The sequence below is a fragment of the Dipteris shenzhenensis genome, chromosome 33, assembly GCF_047967505.1.
Source record: "Dipteris shenzhenensis isolate YYH24624 ecotype China chromosome 33, Dip_SZ_1.0, whole genome shotgun sequence".
Taxonomy (NCBI): Eukaryota; Viridiplantae; Streptophyta; class Polypodiopsida; order Gleicheniales; family Dipteridaceae; genus Dipteris; species Dipteris shenzhenensis.
The window spans coordinates 7,318,863-7,342,876 of NC_141628.1; the positions used below are offsets into that span (position 1 = coordinate 7,318,863).

The 24,014-nt window shown below is 44.2% G+C and overlaps 1 protein-coding gene across 4 annotated transcripts in view; it reads right to left on the reverse strand.

Annotated features, from left to right (window-relative positions):
- The window catches only part of OTLD1 (OTU-like cysteine protease family protein), a 71,462-nt gene extending 48,198 nt beyond the window's left edge, over positions 1 to 23,264 (reverse strand). For 2 of the 4 annotated variants that reach the window (XM_087371772.1, XM_087371768.1), the window contains exons 1-3: positions 23,098 to 23,264; positions 21,673 to 22,833; positions 20,888 to 21,052 (exon numbers count right to left, since the gene is read on the reverse strand). In XM_087371772.1, the coding sequence (XP_087227898.1) occupies positions 20,888 to 21,052; positions 21,673 to 22,767 (1,260 nt within the window). In that variant the 5' untranslated portion in view covers positions 22,768 to 22,833; positions 23,098 to 23,264. Of the gene's footprint in view, positions 1 to 20,887; positions 21,053 to 21,672; positions 22,981 to 23,097 lie in introns of all 4 variants that reach the window. The other 2 variants (XM_087371769.1, XM_087371770.1) reach the window with 2 other exon arrangements.
- Positions 23,265 to 24,014: the final 750 nt, after the last annotated feature.

A 24,014-nucleotide genomic window follows, 5' to 3' on the forward strand; every position in this document is an offset into this window, starting at 1 on the left:
TAGGAAACACTTCTTACCTCCTGACGAAGCATCCCGAGCTCGGGATCAGTATAGAAACCTTTGTTAGAGAAATTTGTCAGTGGCATAATACACTGATGAAACTCCTAAATCAAGTACCACCATTGGAGTGAAGAGGAAAGTAACGCCAATGGTAGCCCGGGCTTGGTCAAAGTCTCCCTTAAACCTAGAGCAAAGAGAAAAAGCGAGGAGAGAAGGCTTGTGTTTTGGTTCCCTTCAGCCTCATCAGTGGAAAGATTGTCCACGAAATAAGGATCGTCGAATGGTTGAGATGGTAGTCTCAGAATGCGACGTGGAAATGGAGGGAAGTCCCAGAGTGGAACAGATGCAGATTCAGCTAGCGGGATCTTCTCAGAGGTCAGTACCTTGCTTGTTATGTGTGTCTGTTGCTAAGCTAGTAACGAGTGCACCTGATAACATCCTATCCAAGCCCGCAGCAACGGGGTATACAGCGTTTAATGATACGGAGTTAATTAAGATGAAAGGGCAAGTGGTCAATCATGATGTCATTGTGTTGTTTGACTTAGCGTCAACGCACAATGTGATTAACTCCAAGCTCGTGAAGAGAGGCTGAAGTTAAAGACTAGCCCATCTGACTATGCGTATACAGTCAGGATGACAGATGGAAGTTCAACTTAAGTATGGGACCAAAGGGTTACCCAGTTGGAGCTTCGTATTCAGGACTATGCTGAGAAGATTGATTTTGAAATGACTAAGCTTGCTCATGCAGATATAGCCCTGGGTAAGGCGTGGCATTCTAGGAAGAATCCAACCATTGATTGGAAAAGCACGTATATCAATTCAAGATGAATGATGTGCTTTATGTCTTACGAGGTGAGAAAGATGTGCCTCAGGGACCGTTGGTTTCCGTGATGGAACACCTCCTCCTCATGCATGTGAGGGTTGCATCCTTGGCAAGATGCATAGATTTCCTTTTAAGAAGGATGGTGCAGTAAGAACTACTCGAAAAATACAGCTCATACACAGTGATGTCTACGGTCCCATGAGGACACTTGCTTTTGGTGGTTATCTCTATTATGTTACATTCATAGATGACTTCACTAATTATACTTGGGTCTATGGTCTTAAGGCAAAATCAAGAGCATTTATGCATTTCAAACACTTTGTGGCTACAGTTGAGAATGAGACAGGACTCAAGGTACAGACACTTCGCACAAATAGAGGGGGGGAGTATATGTCTCATGAGTTTAAGGCATTTTGAAGAAGAAAGGCATCACGCATCAGCTTACAATGAGGCTTACACCTCAGCAAAATGGCAAAGCTGAGCGCAAGAATCGCACTCTTATGGAGATGGATAGATGCATGCTTACCAGCAAAAAGTTGCCTCACAAGTTTTGGCTCGAAGGCCTCATGTGTGCAAATTATGTTTTGAATCGAGCTCCCACAAAGGCTTTGAAGACAATCACTCCCTACGAGGCATGGCATGGGAGAAAGCCTTCAGTGGATCACTTCAAAGTCTTTAGTTGTGTTGCATATGCCCATGTGCCTGTGGAGTTTTGACATAAGTTGTCAGATAAAGCACTTAAATGCATTTTTGTTGGGTATAGTGCACAAAGCAAAGGCTCTTGTCTCTACAATCCTTCTTCACGTAAGATTTTTGTGAGTAGAAATGTTATATTTTCAGAGAGTACAGCACATACACATGCTGAAATTACTACTTCACATGATGTTTTTGAGGGGATGCTTCCTATAGCATTTTGTTCCCTAGCTGAGGTTCATGCTGAAAATCAGAATTTAAAGCAACACCCGATTCAGCCACAGGCTGATTTTGTACCTCCAAAGGGTGTGGATGAAGTTGTCAGGCAAGAGATTCAAGAAGACTTGAGGCACCATTGCATGGCAGGACTCATAGTGCAGTAAGGCACGCAGGGGGGCACCTTTCAGTTGACACAGCTTATGCAGGTACTATTCTTGATGAAGAAGAATCTGACTCTTTTGAAGAAGCAAAGGATAATGTGCATTGGATGCATGCCATGCACAATGAATTGCAGTACATTGAGAAAAATCAGACTTAGGATGTTGTGGATTTGCCGCTAGGTAAGCATGCCATTGGTACCAAGTGGGTTTTCAAAGTGAAAAGGAAGCCCAATGGGTCCATTAACAGGTACAAGGCAAGGCTGGTTGCTAAAGGCTATGCACAAAAGAAGGGCATAGATTATGAGGAGACTTTTGTCACCACAATATAAATATCCTAAGTCAAAGTACAGTTGACCATTTATTTAATCATAATTAAAGAGTTTTCCATCTGGGTTAATTATGGTCAAAAGAGTTTTTCTATTGGTCAAAGAATTGACTACGGTCAAAGGTACTTGACTTCCGTCAAGTAAGCCTAATCTCGGCCATAAAGACTTGGTTTATACCAAGAGGGTTAACTACGGTTAACCAAGATGTGCCAACTTCAGTTGGAGAGACTTGACTATAATTAAGGCGCCTCGACCCTTGGTTAAAGCCTCTTAATTATATCTAAGAGTGTTCACTCCAATCAACCAGAGAATAAATATATATTTTTATATTTGTTATGTGTGCACATGTTTTAGTGGGGACACCCATCATGACTAGAATTAGTCCACAATGTGTTATTTGCATGCAAAGCGCTAACAATTAATGGGTACCATGGTGGTGCGCTTTAATTAATTGTTGCAGCTACTAAAAAGAGTGATTTTCCTAAGCACAATGAAGCCTAACAAGAGTCTAGGAGGCGGTTCGCATGACCAAGTGCTTCGAAGACTCTAGAGTTGCCCTTAGTGGCATGTAATTAGGAAAGTAATGTAAAAATTGACAAGTGGCTTGTTGCCAAGAAGAGGAGCCTAAGAGCTCATGTAATATGGATTCACGTTTTGGAATTATGTATGAGCAGCTCTACGCTGAACTCTGTATTCACTTTCTCTCAAGAAATAAAATACCTTGGGGGGGGTCCAGCCCGACATGTTGTCCTGGGCCCTAGCTGTCTGTAGAGAGAGGGAGAGAGAGAGCGCTTATGAGAGTGTTTTTGCAGTTGTTTATAAGCGAGAGGTTACACTTTTACTCCTACATCCCGGATGACCACCATAAGGTCAATTATTGCCATGGCTGCAAATTTTGTTTGGAATGCCATCAATTGGACATAAAAACAGCTTTCCTTAATGCACTTATAGAAGGAGGATTATGTCAAACAACCTCCTGGATTTGAACTTTCTGGCAATACACTTCAGATTTGCAAGCTGAACAAAGGTTTAAAACAAGCCCCACGTGCATGGTATGCCAAGATTGATGCATTCCTAGCATATGCCAAGATTGATGCATTCTGTCACGGGGGCGTGAAATTCTAAGTACTTTAATGTACTACAAGACCGTGACAACTTTGGTTTTAAAAGTCCAAGCATGGGCTTAATAATGTGTAATTAAACGCGGCATGGTGCCTAGCACATAAGCGTAATTAATCCCTAGGCCCAAAGGCATTTCAAGGAATTAAAAGAGTGGTTGTTGGAAAATGATAATGTGGCATTTTTAATGGGCCCCCTAGAGGGCCATGTACCTTCAGTGGCCCCCCTGGAGTTCCAAGTGCCTCTAGTGCCTCCTACATGCTCCTTTGCCATTCCTGGACCTCCTGGGCCTCTAAACTTCACATGTGTGGTTTCTCTCTCATCTTCTCCCTTTGTTGAGATTTTGCACTCGTTTTTCAACCTCCTTCAGCTGAATTCCATTTTTCTTCATAACTCCTCACCCATTTGGATTCCTCGACTTCCGTTTGGCCGATGGCTTCCCCTTTGCCTCCCCTTCGTAGTGATATGCTTTTCCCTCTGTGCGTTTGGTAGAACGGGCAGAGCTGAGCACTTCTTTTGCTGGTCGAATTTGCAAAAGTGGCTTTTTTTGGACCTTTTTGCTTCTACCGCCTCCTGGGTGACACATCCCAGCACTCCTGAAACCCCTGATCTGCAAAATAACCACACACAACATCAGAACTGAGCAGGCTGCTCACCACCCAACCGTGACATCTACGGGATGTGATCCCGAATCAAAAGATGTCCCCCCGAGCCACGCGCTGAGCTACCGGCACGAACTCCCAATCAGATCCAAACCAGCCTGGTGTCCCATACCACCAGGTGGCGCTGTGAAGCCCTGGATCTGCCACTGGGCCTTGGGCTACGCTAAGATGCAGGCGCGCGTCCGCGACACAATCCAGGATCAGACCTAGCACCTGGGAACGAGACTTGCTCCCAACTGCATACTGAGAACTGAACCCCCTGGGCCTCTTTTATAGACTCGGGCCCCGGCGCCAAAAATAGCGAAGACCTATAAATAGTTCGTACCCTTGCCACTCAACCCGAGAATCAAGCCTGCCTAGCTCTAAGCCTCCCCAGGCTAACTTGAGCTAGTTCTGTGTAACTAGTACACGTCAGATACCACTCCGTGCACATGACATACTCCCCCTCCTCTAAGAACTCACTCCTGAGTTCGCTAAGAAATCGGGAAATGTTCTTTGGAGGTTTTGTAATGTCTCCCATGTTGCATCCTCCTCAACACGATCCTTCCACTTAATCTTGTATTCCGTGATAGTACGATTTCGAATCTGTCTTTCACGGAATTCAAGAATAGATTCAGGTTCGTGAGGAATAAAAGTTAAATCTGTAACTTCTATAATCTCATGAGGAGAAACAATTTGATCATCTGCACCCAATACTTCTTTCAGTCTACTGACATGAAAGACTGGATGTACTTTAACATCAGGAGGCAATTCTAGTCGATATGCAACTGGTCCAATTCTTTTAATGACCTTGAATGGGCCACAGTATCTGGGGGATAATTTCGGAACCAAACCAGTACTTAGGCTCTTGGATTCCTTAGGAATTCTCAAATATACCATCGTTCCTTCAGAGAACTCTCTAGGTGAACGATGTCTATTAGCATAAAATCTGTCCCGATCTTGGGCACTTCTAATAGACTTCTTGGCAAACTGCAACATTTCCTGCATGTCTTGCAAGAAGTTCTTAGCAGCATCATTTTGAATCCCTTTTAATCCAACCATAACTGGTGACTTAGGTTGAAACCCGTACATAAGCATAAAAGGACTATAACCTGTACTAGAATGCTTTGCACTGTTGTAAACAAATTCAATCATGGGTAGATAATCTTCCCATGAAGACTGTCTCTTAGATACATATGCCCGAAGCATGTCTTCAACCAACTGGTTGACCTTTTCTGTACTGCCATCAGATTGTGCATGATCTGAGGAACTCATACTTAGAGTAGTTTCCAACTTCTCAAATACAAGTGTCCAGAAGTGGCTTGTAAACTTTGAGTCCCTGTCACTGACTATGTCAGATGGCAAACCATACAGCTTGAACAAGTGGTCCACAAACTCATGAGCCAACTGAACAGCTGAAATAGTTGTTCTTGTAGGTAAGAATCTAGCCATTTTTGTCAAACGGTCGACTATGACCCAAATAGAGTCATGACCCTTGCGCGTTTGAGGTAAACCAGTAATAAAATCCATGGAAATACTCTCCCATTTATTACCTGGAATCTGTAATGGATGTAATAAGCCCGTGCTTCTAAGGCGTTCAGCCTTAGTAACCTGACAAACTCGGCAACCTACCACATAGTTCTCTACAAATGCATGCATCTTAGGCCAATAAAAGGTATGCTTCACAAGAGATAGAGTCCTATGTATACCTGGATGTCCCGCACTAGGAGCATCATGACACTCCCAGAGAATCTTGGATTTTAGGTCCAGAACATCAGGCACACAAATCTTTTCATTCCGGAACAGCAAGCCGTTCCTAATCATCCACTGACCTCCCGCCACCTGTATCCTAGGTGGCACAATCCCTGAGTCCTGGTCAAGCATGGAATTCCCATCCTGGACTCTCTGCCAATAAGAACTGAAATGACTATCAGTTGCGTATAGCCCTCTCAAGGATTGAAATAGGTCTGAGGATATTTCCGTAAATGACAAAGCATTTACAAACTTAACTCGACTTAAGGCATCCGCCACACTATTCAACGAACCCTTACGATAACGTATTTCGAAATCAAAATCCTGCATTAACTCTGCCCATCTAGCTTTCCTTCCTCTCAAGTCTGATCCATCACACACATACTTAATTGACTGGTGATCAGTCAATACAAGGAACTTTGAACCATACAAGTAGTGTATCCAAACCTTGAGAGCATACACTATTGCATAAAGTTCCTTCTCAAGTGTGGGCCAACGATACTGAGTGTCGTCTAGCTTCTTACTCTCAAAAGCTACAGGTCTGCCCTCTTGGAATAGAGCTACCCCAATCGCATAATCACTCGCATCGGCCTCTAAAACATAAGGCCGGGTAGGATCGGGTAATGCAAGAACGGGTGCTTCCTTGATAGATAACTTCAAGATTTCAAAAGCCTTGTTCATTGCATCATTCCAAGGGATCGGCTGAGTAGACCTGCGTCCACGACCTTTCAATATGTTGGTCAAGGGTACCGTGATTTGTGAATAATCACGGACTGACTTCCGAAGAAATACCGTAAATCCTAGGAAAGAGCGAAGTTGTTTCACAGTCTGAGGGATAGGCCATTCTAAAACCTTCTGGATACGATCCAGATCAATGCTAATACCTTCAGAAGAAATCTTGTGTCCTAAGTAAATGATCTCCTTCATAAAGAAGTCACATTTACTCATCTTGGCATAAAGCTTATGCTGTCTTAGAACAAGTAAGACAACCCGGAGGTGTCCTATATGATCCTCAAGCGTTTTACTATATACCAAGATGTCATCTAAGAACACTACAACAAATTTGCCCATATAATCTCTGAACAAATCGTTCATCATCTGCTGAAAAGTAGCAGGAGCATTGGTCAAACCAAAAGGTAATACGAGGAACTCGTAATGACCATACCTAGTCCGGAATGCGGTCCTATCTATGTGTTTAGCATAGATACGGATTTGGTGATAACCCGTACGCAAATCAATCTTAGTGAAATACTTCGCTCCGGCCAAACGGTCTATCAAATCATCAGAACGAGGTAAAGGATAGCGGTTCTTAATTGTAACTTTATTTAATCGTTTATAATCTATACACATCCTCCAGGAAGAATCCTTCTTCTTTCTTAAGAGGACAGGTGCACCCCAAGGAGATTTACTTGGGCGGATATAGCCCATATTCAGGTAATCCTGAAGCTGGATAGCTAACTCATCCTCCTCTACCTGGCTCATCCTATATGGTGGTACACTGATAGGTTGAGCCCCTGGGACTAAGTCTATGCGATGATCTACTGCCCTTTCTGGAGGTAAACCTTCCGACAGTTGAGCTGGGAATACGTCCTTAAAATTATCTAACAACGTTCTCAATTCCCGATATTCAAACACACTTAATTCATTTTTGTTAATTACCGAAACAATAAATGAAGAAAGTGGAATCAAAACACACTGATAGACATCATAATGAGAAGTGTTCAATATATTCCGAAGCTGCATCGCAGATACAATAGGCCCCTGAGAAGGGGGAATCTTATCACACTGAATACAAAATTGGGTGTCCTTGTCTACAAAAGAAAGCGTATGCTCCGTCCATCCGATCTGAATATTGTGGGTTTTAAACCACTCTATCCCGATCAGCAAGTCTACATGCTCTAAATGCATAACATAACATGTGAGAGCTCCCGTGTAGTCTTGAATCCGGATGGGAAGCGCTTCAACCTTGCGATCCCAAAACTGCTTCCCGGCTGGAAGCTGCACCTCGTAGGTGTGGTCGCTAGGTACTGTGGACAGCCCCATCTTCTGCACAAATTTGTAATTAACAAAATTGTGAGAGCTGCCCGGATCAAAGAGAATGTGAACCTGTTGGTCCCCAACTTCTCCATAAACTCGGAAAAGATCATGGGAACCAAACAACGAAGTATTAAAGGTACAATTACAAGAAAGGGGGCAGGTAATGACATTTACTGAAATACCTGTCATCGTAACCTGGTTGGCTCCCTTGGCTGCGGTACGTGGACCTGCCTGGAGCTTGGGTCCTAGCACCAATTTCTGGTTCTTCCGCTTAGGACACTCATTCTTCGTGTGGCCCCGCTCCTCGCAATAAAAACATCGGCCTTCTTTCTTGAGCCTAAGAGTGCGAAGGAAACGGGCCTTACCATTCTTCGCAGGAGTTAAGCTTTTCGTGGAGGCGTTGTCCGTAGACTTCGTCTCCCCAATACCAGTCGCATGCTGAAAAAACTTGCGTTTGTTCTTTCCGCTGGTCTCGGTAACTGTGGTTGCCTTGGTACCGGCCATGGTATCATCATATATGCGCGCATATGTCATGGCCTCCTGCAATGTTGTGCACTTGTTATTCTTAATCTGTAACTTATAGGAGTCTGGCAAACCATCCACGAAAAAACCTAACAAGGTTACAGGATCCATTTCAGTGGCCCTGGTTTGCAAATCCCTAAATCTTTGAAGATAAACTTCAAAAGTTAAATTTAATTTTGACATATCGAGGGCCTTGAGCTTGCCGACGATATCGTAGTCATCTTCCTTCTTCAGGAACTCCTTCCTGAAGATACCCTCAAATTCTGTCCAAGTATCAGGCTTAGGCTGAAGTTCTTTCCACTAAAGCAAGGCTTTACCTGACATAAACCCTGCTGCTAGCTGAATCTTTTTCTCGTCTGGATAGGGGTGAAATTGGAAGTGTACTTGCCATTTGTGCAACCAAGTGTCAACCACCTCCTTTGTTCTTGATTTCTGGTCACCTGGAAAGGGATCCGGAGTGATATTCGGGCCTAGCACGGAGGCCATGGCATCCACATGCGTGAGTGCCTGAACCGTGCTAGCCAGAAGAGTCAAAGTTGCTTGTATCCCTTGGAGTTGCTGTGTCAACCCCGATTGATTAGCGTTGACCTGCTCAAATTTACCATCCAGAGCAGTCGTGAACTCACTGAAGGCTTTCTTAGTGATCAGGTCGTCATAGAGACCCTGATCATCCTCTCCCACTGGAGTGTAATCTAAGTCCTGCTCTCCCATAGCGAACTCGGGATTCAGAGCATCAAACATGGCTGAAATCTGATTTGATTACAAACGGAGAGAAATAACTGACTGAAACGAAGCACGGAGGGAGATGGAGCAGAAGAAAACCGTCCCAGATAAATCTGACAGAAGAGATGCTGAAATCTGGAAGACCACGAGTCCTGGTGCCTCCCCGAATCTGCTAACCGGATGCGCAGTCTGCAATAGGAGCTGTGCGGACTGCTGACGTGGCCTGTACGGCTGCTGACGCAGGCCGTACGGTGGCTGCTGGTGCTGATGCAGCTGCTGTTCGGTACAGCAGTAGATACAAAAACAGGCAGGACAGTCCGTACAGGCTGTACGGCTGTCGCTGGAGCTGTACGGGCTGGTACGGCAGCTTCGGGAGTTGCGCAGGGCTATCGCGTGCAAGGGCGGATGCAGGAAAGCTGTTCGAGCAGGGCGCAGGCTGAAGGGCGAGGCTGGCTCAAATTTCGAGGTAGCTTCTCGAATCTTGGGGCTGCTGGTGGGTTGCCTAGCACCCAGCCCCCACCTATATAGGGTGCAGGGCTGCCTGATTTGGAAGCTAGGCTTCCAAAAAAGGCTAAGCCCCTCCAGCTTTGGAGGGGTGCTTTTTCGAAAAAAGCACCTGAGCCCCTCCAACTTTGGAGGGGTGCTTTTTCGAAAAAAGCACCCTGTTTCAGCGCAGGCTGCTCGCAGCCCTAGGCGCAGGCTGTTCGCAGCCTGTTGCGCTGGCTGTGGACAGCCTAATACACAGGCTGTCCCGCCACACTGCCTCGCCTACAACGCCCCTTCCTAAGCTCCGCATCCCCTACTCCCTGGCTGTCTATTTCCTGCACTTCTCTCCTTCTTTTCTGCTCTCCTTCTCCTCCCTCAAAACTTCTCTCCGTAGCCTTCAGAATTTTCGATTCTATTTCACTCCTCTTCTTCTTCCTTTTCCAGATATTACTTCACCCCTTCTACCCCAGGTAGACAGCAAAAAACGCAGCAAGAAATCTCGAATTTTAGGGCATACCTGGAAGAGAAATCCGTCAAATTTCTCGCATCAGAAGTTCCTACCTCAGGAGTTGGCTCTGATACCAACTGACACATCCCAACACTCCTGAAACCCCTGATCTGCAAAATAACCACACACAACATCAGAACTGAGCAGGCTGCTCACCACCCAACCGTGACATCTACGGGATGTGATCCCGAATCAGAAGATGTCCCCCCGAGCCACGGGCTGAGCTACCGGCACGAACTCCCAATCAGATCCAAACCAGCCTGGTGTCCCATACCACCAGGTGGCGCTGTGAAGCCCTAGATCTGCCACTGGGCCTTGGGCTACGCTAAGATGCAGGCGCGCGTCCGCGACACAATCCAGGATCAGACCTAGCACCTGGGAACGAGACTTGCTCCCAACTGCATACTGAGAACTGACCCCCCTGGGCCTCTTTTATAGACTCGGGCCCCGGCGCCAAAAATAGCGAAGACCTATAAATAGTTCGTACCCTTGCCACTCAACCCGAGAATCAAGCCTGCCTAGCTCTAAGCCTCCCCAGGCTAACCTGAGCTAGTACTGTGTAACTAGTACACGTCAGATACCACTCCGTGCACATGACACAGGGCCTCTCCTCTTGCAAAGCTACAGCTTTCTATTGAATTTCGAGTGGTCCCACGCACTGGTTGACTGGTTTTTCTCAGTTTTGGAGGACCTTCCAGCGATGAAACTTCTCCAAAACCTTCTCAATGCATTCCTCTCTAAAGCACGCTTCTTTTGAGCCCAAGAACTCCCATTTCTTCGCAACAGAAGTGCTTCTTTTCACATTTTTCAGTGGAATTCTTACTGGTCGGCTCTTGTAAATGCTCTTTCTTCATGCCTTTGCACTCCTCTTTGGCTGAGAATGCAATTGGGCATTGGCTACTATGTCCTGTTGGGGATTAAGGACTTGGTTCGGGTTTTCAGGGCTTGGTGACTTGTGATTTTGCTACTCCAATTTCTTTTTGCCATAAGCTATTGGTTGGCCTCGTCTTGGCTCACAAGTGCCCAGGTAGTGCTACATGAGTCATTCTTTGGTTGGGTACTTTGCTGATTTTATTTTGGAGCTTAGAAAAGCTTCGTGAATGCCATCTGGAAACCACTCAAAGAGAGTGCAGATGGGGTGCAGTGTGATTGCATCTGGACAGCCAATGGTATTGCACTCGGAAAAGAGAATGCCTTTGGATTGAGCCTATGGGTTAAGTGCACTTATGTGATGGTGTTCTATGTTTGAAAGCCTTGCGAAGGCTTAGTGAATTGGGGCTGCATGCTCAGTTGCAGGGAAGGTCTCCCAGATGCAACTTGTAATCATTTCACTGTGAAATATAAAGAAATGCCGAAAGGGACGCCACGGTGTTTGGGGCCAATCAGGTGCACTTGTCTATGTTTGTTGAGCAGGGGCATTCTAGCCTCCATCCCTTTTTCAGTGGTTTTTTTTGTGAACAAATGGGTAAATTCCAAATGGTAATCATGCAATGGTTAATGGTTGTGATATATTCTTTGTGAGCTGTAAATAAGTGCTGAAGTGATTAAAGGTTTAGTTCCACTGCCCTCTGAGTGATTAGAGGCCGGTTTCATTGGTTCCATTGCCGGGATACCACACTCTTTCTCAAGAGGTGGGCCTCGGTAGTTTGGTGGAAGAATATCTTTGCTGCACTTTTTGACAGCTGAATATTACAACCATAAACATGGTGAGTACCCATGAGCAAGAGAGCTCCGCAACTCCTCAAAGAACAAGGCAGGAAAGCCTTAATGATCCAGCTAGTGTACAGCTGCAGGGAGCACAACAAATGCCTTTTGAGCAGGCCACACATGAAGCTATAACTGAGCTCAACGGTGATACTAGTTCTAGCAGTGAGTCACATGATGCTACTATGTTGAATGCACAGCTTGCAAGTGCAGTGACTGCTTTGACTCAGCTGGCTCAAAATTTGGCTCAGATTGTGCAAACAAATGCCAAGAAGAAGAAGAAATCAAGAAAGCACAAGCACGGAAAGAGTGAGTACACACATGCATCAGCTTCTCATGGCGGACCGCACACTCATGTATCAGTTTCCCATGAGGAACAGCCATCAAAAATGACTCAGAAAGTGACTTCCAAGAGAGAGGAATCACCCAAAAGAGCACTTGAGAAAGAGGTACAAAAAGTACAGCCAGTGCAACAGTATGAGCAGCCAGCACAAGGCCTTGGTTTGGGTACTTCTACTCCTTAAAATAATAATGTGCAGTCCATAAATGTGGCTCAACCACCTCAGCCATATTTGAGGCAGCAACCTGAATATTTTGGTACAGATTCTATCTTTGATGCTATGTTGATTTCACCGCCAATTGGGCATAGAAAGCAAGCCATGTATGACAACGTGGGAATGCAACCAGGCATGCAAGCCACAGCATATGCTCCCATGCCTAATGTTCAGCCAAGCATGGCTCTAACTAGTGTAAGGAAAAGATGCAAAAATACAGCTATCTTTGGGACAGCCAATATCAAATGTATATAAAGAATTTAAGGATGGTCGTTCTAATGTCAAGTTTGAGACATATAATGGAGTACAGGACAGGTACAAAGCCCTCACATTCCTTCAACAGTTTGATGCTGCATTTCTTGGGGGTTTGTTTACAGAAGCATCCAAGATGAGGAAGGTTGCCACATTTTTGAAAGGCAATGCACTTAAGTGGTACACCAACCTTATGCTTCATGGAGATGCACCTGCTACTTGGCTGGAATTTAAGCAAGTGTTCTCTTCTACTTGGATTACTCCAACTTTTGAAGTTGAAGTACTTTCACACTGGCATGACTTGTCATACAAACTTTGCAAGAATCTTGATGATTACACCCAGAGGTTTTGGGATGTTTTGTTGCCATTGAGCTCTTACAAGCATGTTTCTTTGAAAGAGCAAATAGAGAGGTACTGTTGTGGATTGCCTAGTGAGCTACATGATTATTGCATCAAAACCAAGGTGGGTTCTATGACTCAATTAATTGAGAATGCAAGGACAGCATATGCATGGATGCAGGAGAACAATTTGGGCTTTATGGACAGCAAGAAAGAAGAAACAAACGGGCTGCCAAACACCAGGATAAGGACATCAAATCTGAAAATAAAAATTATGGCAAACAAATGTTTCAAAAGGGAGGAAAAGCCCAATTCAAAGCTGGTCAAAGGCGTGGACAGCCTAATAAACAGCCCCATACCAAGTTATCTGATGGAGAGAAAAAGTCACTCATGGAGCAAAACAAATGTTTTATATGCGAAGGAGAGGGACACCGCTCTTATGATTGCCAATCCAAGAAAAGAGACAAGTCAATATTGGTAAGAATGGTGATAAACAGGCTGATCAGAAGGGCAAAAGGCCTAAACCTTCCGCAGGACTTCTTCCAGATGTGATTGGGAGTTTGCCACATGCACATGATGAAGAGGAAACGAAAAAGACTGAGATGTGCAGAGCATGGGAAAAAATCAGAAATCAGAATTGTTTGTTTTTCATTGATTCTGGGGCAAAGGCGAATTTCATAACTCCTGATATGGCAGGAAGGCTTGGCATCAAGCCTAAGGAAATGGGGCCATCCGGCATGTGTGATATGGCCAACCCTGAACTCAACACACCTGTCAATCCTATCATTGGCAAGTTGAGGATGCATATCCAAGGATATCAGGATGCAGAGGACTTCTACATTATGCCTTTGCCAAAGTGTGATGCTTTGCTTGGGATGCCTTGGATGTACAGGGTGGGGGCTAATGTGTAGATGAGAAACAAGAAGATTTCTTTAACTCATAGAGGCAAAAATCATCTACTTGATGTAAAGTTGAAAGGGGAGTCCATCCCTGTAGTTTCAGCTTCTTGTATTTCCAATGTAATAAAGCGTCATATTTCAGCGTACTTGATTTTTGTCAAAGAGGACAGCCAACCACTTCAGGAAGGCTCTACTCTTTCTGCTTTAGATAGAGAAAGGGCTGCTTTTATTTCAGATTTTCAGGATTGTTTCTCAGATGCACTTCCTCAAGAATTACCTCCCAAGAGGCCCGAGGATCATGAAATTGATATAATTCTAGGAAGCTCACCGCCTAATATACCTCCCTATCGTGTCAGTAAGGCACAACAGGAAGAGATAATGTCACATGTGAAGGAACTCTTGGAAAAGGAATTAATACAGCCAAGTAATTCTCCTTACTGTTCCCTGTGTTGCTTGTGCAAAAGAAGGATGGCAGTTGGAGAATGTGTATTGATTATAGAGCTTTGAATAAAGTCACAATTAAGAACCGTTTTCCAATTCCACGCATTGATGATATATTGGATCGATTGGAAGGTTCCTCAATGTTCAGTCGTATTGACCTTAAAAGTGGATACCATCAGATGAGGATACGGCCTGAAGATGTCTACAAGACTGCCTTCCGCACTTCATTTGGCTTATATGAGTTGAGTTCCTTGTGATGCCTTTTGGTTTGACTAATGCACCTGTCACTTTCAATAGAATGATGAATAGAATTTTTAGAGCACACAGAAAGTTTGTGGGCACTTTCTTCGATGACATCATTGTGTTCTCTAAAAATGAGCAAGAGCACAGGAAACACCTCACTATTGTGTTTCAAGAGTTGAAAAGACACAAGCTATTAATAAACACCAAGAAAAGTGAGTTCTTTATGCATGAGATTCATTTTCTTGGTCATATAGTGTCAAAGGATGGAGTCAAGATGGATCCTGCAAAAGTTGAGGCCATAAGGAGTTGGCCAATTTTGAAAAATCTGCATGAAGTCATAAGCTTTCTTGGGTTGTGTTCATACTATCGGAGGCTTATAAAGTACTTTGCAGAAATTGCTTCTCCCTTGCATGCTTTACAAAAGAAAGCTGTACCGTTTCGGTGGGGACCAAAGGAAAATGCAGCTTTTGAAGACCTCAAGCAAAAGTTGTGTTCTGAACCCGTTATTATCTTGCCAGATCTTGCAAAACCCTTTGCTGTAACTTGTGATGCATGTGGGAACAGCATAGGAGGCACTTTGATGCAGGATGGCAGAGTGGTTGCATATGAGAGTAGAGTTCTCAAAGATGCTGAATTGTACTGCATGAAGTCATAAGCTTTCTTGGGTTGTGTTCATACTATCGGAGGCTTATAAAGTACTTTGCAAAAATTGCTTCTCCCTTGCATGCTTTACAAAAGAAAGCTGTACCGTTTCGGTGGGGACCAAAGGAAAATGCAGCTTTTGAAGACCTGAAGCAAAAGTTGTGTTCTGAACCCATTATTATCTTGCCAGATCTTGCAAAACCCTTTGCTGTAACTTGTGATGCATGTGGGAACAGCATAGAAAGCACTTTGATGCAGGATGGCAGAGTGGTTGCATATGAGAGTAGAGTTCTCAAAGATGCTGAATTGTACTTGCAAACATACGAGAAGGAAATGTTAGCAGTGATACATGCTTTGACCACATGGAAACATTACCTTCTTGGAGCTGATTTTTATGTGCAAACAAATCATCTGTCACTTAGATATTTTCTCACGCAGAGAAAATTATCTGAAAAGCACATGAGATGGGCTAACTTCCTCTCAATGTTTCATTTTCAAATTGTACATGTGCCAGGTAACAAAAATGTCGTGGCTGATGCACTTTCCAGGAAACCACAACCTGAAGCAGTCTCCAAGAAACCCAGTGTTTCAGCAGTGAGCATTGCTTACAACAATGTGTTAGATGTGATGAAAGATCAATATGTTAATGATGCTGATTTTTCAACTATTTATGAGCAGCTTTCTGATGGTCAAAGGCATGATCACTATATGTTGAAAGAGGGTTTCATTTTGATGCATGGATGACTCTGTGTCACTGATCAGATGCGACAGAAAGTCATGCTCCTCCATATGCAGGACATAGGGGAATTACAACAACAATTGGCCATCTTTGAGGAAAGATGTGGAAGAATATGTGAGAACATGCATGGTTTGTCAAAAAGTAAAGTTTGGCAGGCAGAAGGCACCTAGGTTGTTACACCCTTTGCCAATTCCGGATAGACCATGGCAAAGCATAGCTATAGATTTTGTGTTTGATCTTCCACGTACTCCTACTGGACATGATGGATTGTGGACAATAATTTGCAGGTTTAGCAAACAAGCCCACTTTGTGCCAGTAAGAAAGAAAATTACAGCAGATCAAATGGCCAAATTGTTTCTGCAACATGTCTTCAAGTATCATGGGATGCCTAAATCCATAATCAGTGATAGAGATCCGAGGATGACCAGCCTCTTTTGGAGAGGGCTGTTTGAAAATATGGACACTATGCTGAATTTTTCGTCATCTTTTCACCCTCAGTCTGATGGACAATCGGAGCAGGAAAACTCTACCATCTTGGATATGTTTAAATGCTATGTCTCACACCACAAAAGCAAATGGGAGCATTATTTGCCTTTGCTGGAATATGCTTACAATTATACGGTGCACACATCCACAAGTAAAGCACCTTTTGAAATAGTGGAAAGTGCCAGGAAGATACCTCCCATTTTGCATACAAAAGAGAAAATCTTTGAAGCTGATCGTTTTGTGGAAAGCCTTGAAGAGGCTTACAAGAAGATCAAATATGCCTTGCAAAGAAGTCAGGACAAGCAGAAAAGAGCAGCAGATAAGCACCGCACGGAATTGGTATTCACAGAAGGTGATTGAGTTTTGCTGCGTTTTCAGAAGGCAAGGCTGAAAAATAAGAAAGGCAAGGAAAGGTTGTACACAAAGCTGAACATGTGTTACTATGGTCCTTTCGAGGTTTCTGAAAAGATAAACGAGGTAGCTTACAGGCTAAAGTTGCCTCCGCATTGGAAGATACATAATGCCTTTCATGTGAGCTTATTAAAGCAATATCATAGAGATATTCCCGAGGATTTACCTGATGAGGTGCAGCCTGAAGTGGAAGAACAAGATGAACTTCTGGTCCCAGCGCAGATTCTGGCACACAGAGATAGAAAGCTCAAGGGTAAAGTTATCCGTTGCTACTTGGTAAAATTTCAAAATTACCCATCACTTAATGCGAAATGGATGGAGGAAGGTGAACTGGCAAATTCACCTGGGATATTGCAGCTTTACCTTGACGCTTTCCAGCTAGAGCCGGGCTCTTACAGGTAGTTCAACAGAGCGAGCGTCTAGAGCATTACCTAGTGTTCGAGAGGCGGGTAGCACCTCCACTCCCTCAGTACAAACGGGCTCACCGTGATTTCATGAGGTCGCTTGATGACACTGTATGTTTCATCCGAAATACTGAGCTGACAGTATTTCTACTATGAGACTTCATGATATTGATGCATCTTGACTACTGATCTCAGAGGATCACAGAGATTTTGAGCAGTGTATATGGATGGATGCATGCCTCTCCTAGCCATATTTTCACTATCTCTGTATACTATAGCTACGGCTTTCTTGTATACTCTTTCATGCTATATTTCATGCTCACTCCTGTGTTTTGAAGCAGCAAACTGTGGTTTGCTGTTTCAAGAGAGGGGTATGTCACGGGGGCGTGAAATTCTAAGTACTTTAAAGTACTACAAGACCGTGACAACTTTGGTTTTAAAAGTCCAAGCATGGGCTTAATAATGTGTAATTAAACGCGGCATGGTGCCTAGCACATAAGCGTAATTAATCCCTAGGCCCAAAGGCATTCCAAGGAATTAAAAGAGTGGTTGTTGGGAAATGATGATGTGGCATTTTTAATGGGCTCCCTAAAGGGCCATGTACCTTCAGTGGCCCCCCCTAGAGTTCCAGGTGGCTCTAGTGCCTTCTACATGCTCCTTTGCCATTCCTGGACCTTCCTGGGCCTTCTAAACTTCACATGTGTGGTTTCTCTCTCATCTTCTCCCTTTGTTGAGATTTTGGACTGGTTTTTCAGCCTCCTTCAGCTGAATTCCGTTTTTCTTCATAACTCCTCACCCGTTTGGATTCCTCAACTTCCATTTGGCCCGACTGCTCCCTCCGTGCGTTTGGTAGAACGGGCAGAGCTGAGCACTTCTTTTGCTGGTCGAATTTGCAAAAGTGGCTTTTTCTGGACCTTTTTGCTTCTACCGCCTCCTGGGACTCTCCTCTTACAAAGCTACAGCTTTCTGTTGAATTTCGAGTGGTCCCACGCGCTGGTTGACTGGTTTTTCTCAGTTTTGGAGGACTTTCCAGCGATGAAACTTCTCCAAAACCTTCTCAATGCATTCCTCTCTGAAGCACACTTCTTTTGAGCCCAAGAACTCCCATTTCTTCGCGACAAAAGTGCTTTTCGCATTTTTCAATAAAATTCTTGCTGATCGGTTCTTGTAAATGCTCTTTCTTCATGCCTTTGCACTCCTCTTTGGCTGAGAATGCAATTGGGCATTGGCTACTATGTCCTCTTGGCAATTGAGGACTTGGTTCGAGTTTTCAGGGCGTGGTGAGTTGTGATTTTGCTGCTCCAATTTCTTTTTGCCATAAGCTATTGGTTGGCCTCATGTGCCGCCTCTTTCTTGGCTCACAGGTGCCCAAGTAGTGCTACATGAGTCATTCTTTGGTTGGGCACTTTGCTGATTTTATTTTGGAGCTTAGAAAAGCTTTGTGAATGCATCTGGACAGCCAATGGAATTGCACTCGGAAAAGAGAATGCCTTTGGATTTAGCCTATGGGTTAAGTGCACTTATGTGATGGTGTTCTATGCTTGAAAGCCTTGCGAAGGCTTAGTGAATTGGGGCTGTGTGCTCAATTGCAGGGAAGGTCTCCCAGATGCAACTTGTAATCATTTCACTGTGAAAGGAAAGAAATACCGAAAGGGGCGCCACGGTGTTTGGGGCCTATCAGGTGCACTTGTCTATGTTTGTTGAGCGGGGGCATTCTAGCCTACATCCCTTTTTCAGTGGTTTTGTTTGTGAACAAATGGGTAAATGCCAAATGGTGATCATGCAATGGTTATTGATTGTGATATATGCTTTGTGAGCTGTAAATAAGTGCTGAAGTGATTAAAGGTTTAGTTCCACTGCCCTCTGAGTGATTAGAGGCCGGTTTCACATTCCTGGCAAGTAAGGGGTTACATAATAGTCCCACGGAAAGCACCCTCTACATCAAGAAGGATGGGGGGGATATTTTGGTCATCATTCTTTATGTAATGTTGTCAAATGAGGAAATAATTGCAGATTTCAAAGCTGAGTTGAAAGCTGAATTTGACATGACAGATTTGGGCATGTTGAATTTTTATTGGAGGATCCAATTTATACAAGACAAGCATGGCATCATTATGTCTCAATCCAAGTATGTGCACAAGCTCTTGGATAGGTTCAACATGCATGATTGTAAGCCTATAGCCACTCCCATGGAGCCAGGGTTGAAGCTTACTATGTATGATGCGGGTGAATCAGTGGATGTCACACTTTACAGTCAGGCTGTTGGATGCCTCATCTACTTGTGCAATACTAGGACCGATATTCAGTATGCAATATCTCAGGTGAGCAGGTATATGCACAGCCCAAAGTCAACACAATGGCAGGCTGTAAAATGCATCTTCCGTTATTTGCAAGGCACAAAGTCTTATGGCTTGATGTTTCTTGGGGGAGTGACTTGCAGATGCATGCTTACAATGATTCAAATTAGGCTGGAGACTATGATACCAAACAGTTCACTAGTAGTAAATGTTTCTAAAGCTTGCATTTCTTGGCTGAGCAAGAAGCAATGTACAGTGGCTACTTCCTCATGTGAAGCTGAGTATAAGGCAGCTTTCACAGCGACAGTTGAATGTGTTTAGCTGCATCGTTTGTTCGCTGATCTTCGTCTCTTATTGGAGGGTCCTTCTCCAATTCTCACTCATAGTCAGAGTGCTATAGCAGTGGCAAAGAATCCTGTGTTTCATACTCGCACGAAACACATTGAGATTCATTTTCATTATGTCAGAGAGATGTTGCATGCAGGGGAGATCAATATGATCTACTCTTATTGGAGGATCCTTCTCCAATTCTCACTGATAGTCAGAGTGCTATAGCAGTGGCAAAGAATCATGTGTTTCATACTCGCACGAAACACATTGAGGTTCATTATCATTATGTCAAAGAGAAGTTGCATGCAGGGGAGAAATATGATCTATGTGTCAACACATGACAATGTTCTAGATATCTTCACCAAAGCACTTCCATTGCCGTGCCCTAAACTTATCTCCTTTTGGTGATTGATTACTACCATGTACACCACATTGGCACTCCAAGGGGGTGTTAGAATTATTATCATATTCTAGGCAGTGGCCAATGTATTGTAATAAGTAGGTTAGGAGCACTTTTCCCTCATTGAGGTTTTTCCCCCTAACCACAGTCCAATCCCTAAGTACAATTAGTGGATAGGATAGGGTTTTGTCACTTTCTTTCTCGTTATCAAATGTTGTCAAATGTTGCTCTTTATGCCCTCCAATGGTTGAAAATCGGCACATTAAACGAGGTGTGGTTGGTTGAAGATATTACATACTCATAAATAAGGTCTTTTTCAAGTCTTACATCAAAAGTAAGGTCTCCTCTCATGACGAATCTTCTTGTGAGCCACGCTTATAGGGACTTTCAATGAGGTGCTTGATTGTCCTTGTCTGCTCCTACACTTGATTTGAGAGCACATTTCATTTCTAAATTCAAGCAGCAGTAGTAAGACACACACAAAGAGTTTGTCTACAGTAGCCTACCGTGAAAGTAGATACTAGCCTACAATCAAAATAGCATTACTCGAGCAGGAACTTTCTCTTCTGCTTCTACACTTGATTTGAGAACACATTTCATTTCTAAATCAAGCAGCAATAGTAAGACACATGAAAAAGAGTTTTGTCTACAGTAGCCTACCGTGAAAGTATAATCAATATAGGCTATATCTTTCAGCCCTAGAGGGCTTAGGCCTGCGTATAGTCAGCACTCATACCATGTAGTCAATGCACATCTGTCGAGTATCGCCATGCATATCCGCATCCCCGTAAACCTGATCAGCCACCGCACGGAAAAGACAGTTCCCATCTTCTGCCATACGACGAACCTCCAAGCCTTTCACACGCCTTATTTCAAGTTCAAATTGGTGTTCCCGGTCATCCTGCAGTGAAGACTTCACGGGTCAAACATCAAATGAGCCACTTAGTAGCACAGCAGCAGCAATAAAAATAACCCACTAGCGATCTTTCTAGAAAGCCTCGCCACACTACTACTTTGAACATTGCATCTACAGGGATGTGCTTCAAACTAAACCCAACAGCTTCACCGCTCTTCACTTTGCTTCAAATGCAATCAAAATGTATGGTTTCCTTTATTAGATGGCACTCTTTGCTTGCAACCATAAGAAGGTTTGCATACAGTCGACGTCACATTATTTCAGATGGTATCACAAAACCCCAAACCAGCCCTGTAGAGAAGTACTTACACATAATCCAGGCTAACTGTGTGGTTCCAAGGGAAAAACGCATCACATCAGATTTTCGTGCTGCCCCATGAGTCCCATGCTTGAAATGCAACAAACTGCTTCTTGTCCAACTCCTTTACCATTGGATCAAAACGTTGTCCTACTAGAACCTTAAGGGAGTCTTGTAGTGCATATTAAACACTACAACAGTTTTTATTTCACAGGAGGAAAAATATATGCAAATATGCTCAACATCCTTAGGTGATCCTGTAGAATTTGAAAGCAACCAAAACCACAGTAAGATAAGGACCACTTACGTTGTCTTCATAAACTGGTTGCCCTAACGCCCAAGGATTTTGTTCATCTGCGCTATTGTAGCCATCTCCCTCACCATAGGACCTAGGAGATGAAGATCTGGAATTATGAGGAGGGCTTCTGGAAGCCTTGATGCTCCTCGGAATCCTTCGAGAAGACCCCCCTGCTCTGGATGCACTCGAGGGCGAGGAAGCCACCCAACCACCCTTTCTGGACGTTGGTGGTACCGGTAAGGCAGAAGGAGCTGGCAGAAAAGAACAGGCACCAACCTCTAACGCTTTTGAAGTACTCGTTGATCTAGCATGATCGGCATCTTCATAAGTTCTTAAAGCCTCAACCTCTGCTCCCCCCAAAGATGTTGACGATGAGGATGGTGCATTTGCCCCGTGCGACTGGAAAGGAAGTTGAACCAATGATCCTGACGTTCCAGATTGCAGAGTTGATTGAAAAGAGGGTATGCAAGGTGCCACCGGATTGTTGCTTTGTTCCAGATGTGAAGTGTCCTCTTCCTCCCCCTCAAAACTCCCATCCCTTTGCGCATCGACTTGTGGCCCTACATCATCTTCCTGTTGCAATCGTAACTGCTCAACTTTGAATCCTGCAGTTCCTACATCCCCACCCAACCCGGATCCACTATCAAAGAAATCAACCTTAACTTGCCTACTGGGGTCAAGGTCTTTTTCCCGACCTTCCACTGTCACGGTGTACAACTCCTTGCCATCATTTTCATTTGCGACAGAATGTTCGGGAAACTCTTCATCCTCCGCTCTTCCACCGAGCAAAGAAGATTCCTTGACCTTGCCCTCTGAGTAATGACCCGACAAAGATCTGAAGGTTGTGTCAGAACTCGTGCTCTGACTCTCCGTGCAAGGCAACGATTCAACATCTTTCAACTCTATAGATGTGTCCTCTTCCGTAATCGTGTAAAACGAAGGAGGAGAAGACGAGCGGGCAAGGAAAGGTAAAGCTTGAGGCGACGACGAAGGTAGATGAGGAGGGGGAAGAGGAGGTGGGGTGGGAGCAGCTGAAGACGACGCCGACCTGGAAGGGGTGGGATTCGTAGGCCCTTGACCCCTTTGAACAACGACGCGAGTCATGCTGCCGTGCGAGTCGCCTTGCGATGCAACACGAAGCAGGCCGCGGTCGCTTGCAGAATCGAGGAACTGGAATGCGCCAAAGAAGAAAGGATTGTATTGCCTCAATTCATCAAGTTCCTTTCAATTCAATCGCAACGGTAATGAATGATTTCAAGGCAGAATGCAATGCTGCAAAGCATGGATTTCCGTGAATTCAAAGCTCAACGAGTGATTCTGCGAGCAGGGGATTGAAATTAAATGGGAAATGCAAGAGGATGAGGCATCGGAAAGCAGAATTGCGGACAAAGGGAGGGGGAAAGGCGAAGCAAGGATGCAGGGGAAGATGCTAACCTGTAACTGGCGATGAAGAATCGTTGGCGATGGAGGAGGAGAAGAGGAATTCGAAGGAGATTAGAGCAAAATGCGAAGAAGGAACAGGCTTTCAAGCTTCATCCGCCATGGATCCTGCACACAAGAGTGTGCAAAGCAAACGCAAAAAGTAGATACTCCCCATCAACAAAAATGTACAGGGACAACAGGGACAACAGGGACAACAAGTCAAGGGGTACCTTCTGATTAATTAATCCCACTCTTTTCCTTAAGTAACCCTTCATTACCTTGCTAACCTTGGCCTTGCCACCATCATTACTTGGCCAGCTCACTAGAGGTTTTATGAAACTCTAAAATCCTACAAAGCCATGTGGCACATTCTAAGTCATTAGATCTATTGGCCTATTATTAGCTACTTACAATATGCTAGCCTATTATTAGCTACTTACAATATACTTAGCAGTTTGAGTGCAAGCAAGGGTCCAAGCAAGCAAAAAGTCGATACTCCCATTCAACAAACAAAAATGCACAGGGACAACATGAACAACAAGTTAAGGGGTACCTTCTACTTAATTAATCCCACTCTTTTCCACCACCACCATTTGAGTGCAAGAAAGCAAAAAGTCGTTACTCCCATTCAACAAAAATGCACAGGGACAGCAGGAACAACAAGTCAAGGGGTACAATCTACTTCATTAATCCCACTCTTTTCCTTAATTAGCCCTTCCTTACCTTGCTATTAACCATGGCCTTGCAACCTCCCTTCCCATGGAGGACAAAGGAAGGAAGGAGATACATACTAGTGCAAAAAATGCAAGGAAGGTACTTCCACCACCATGAAACGCAAAAAAGTACGCACGCATGGCAACGCAAAAAAGGTAGATACTCCCTTTGAACAAAATGCAGGACAGGGACAAGTCAAGGGGTACCTTTTACTT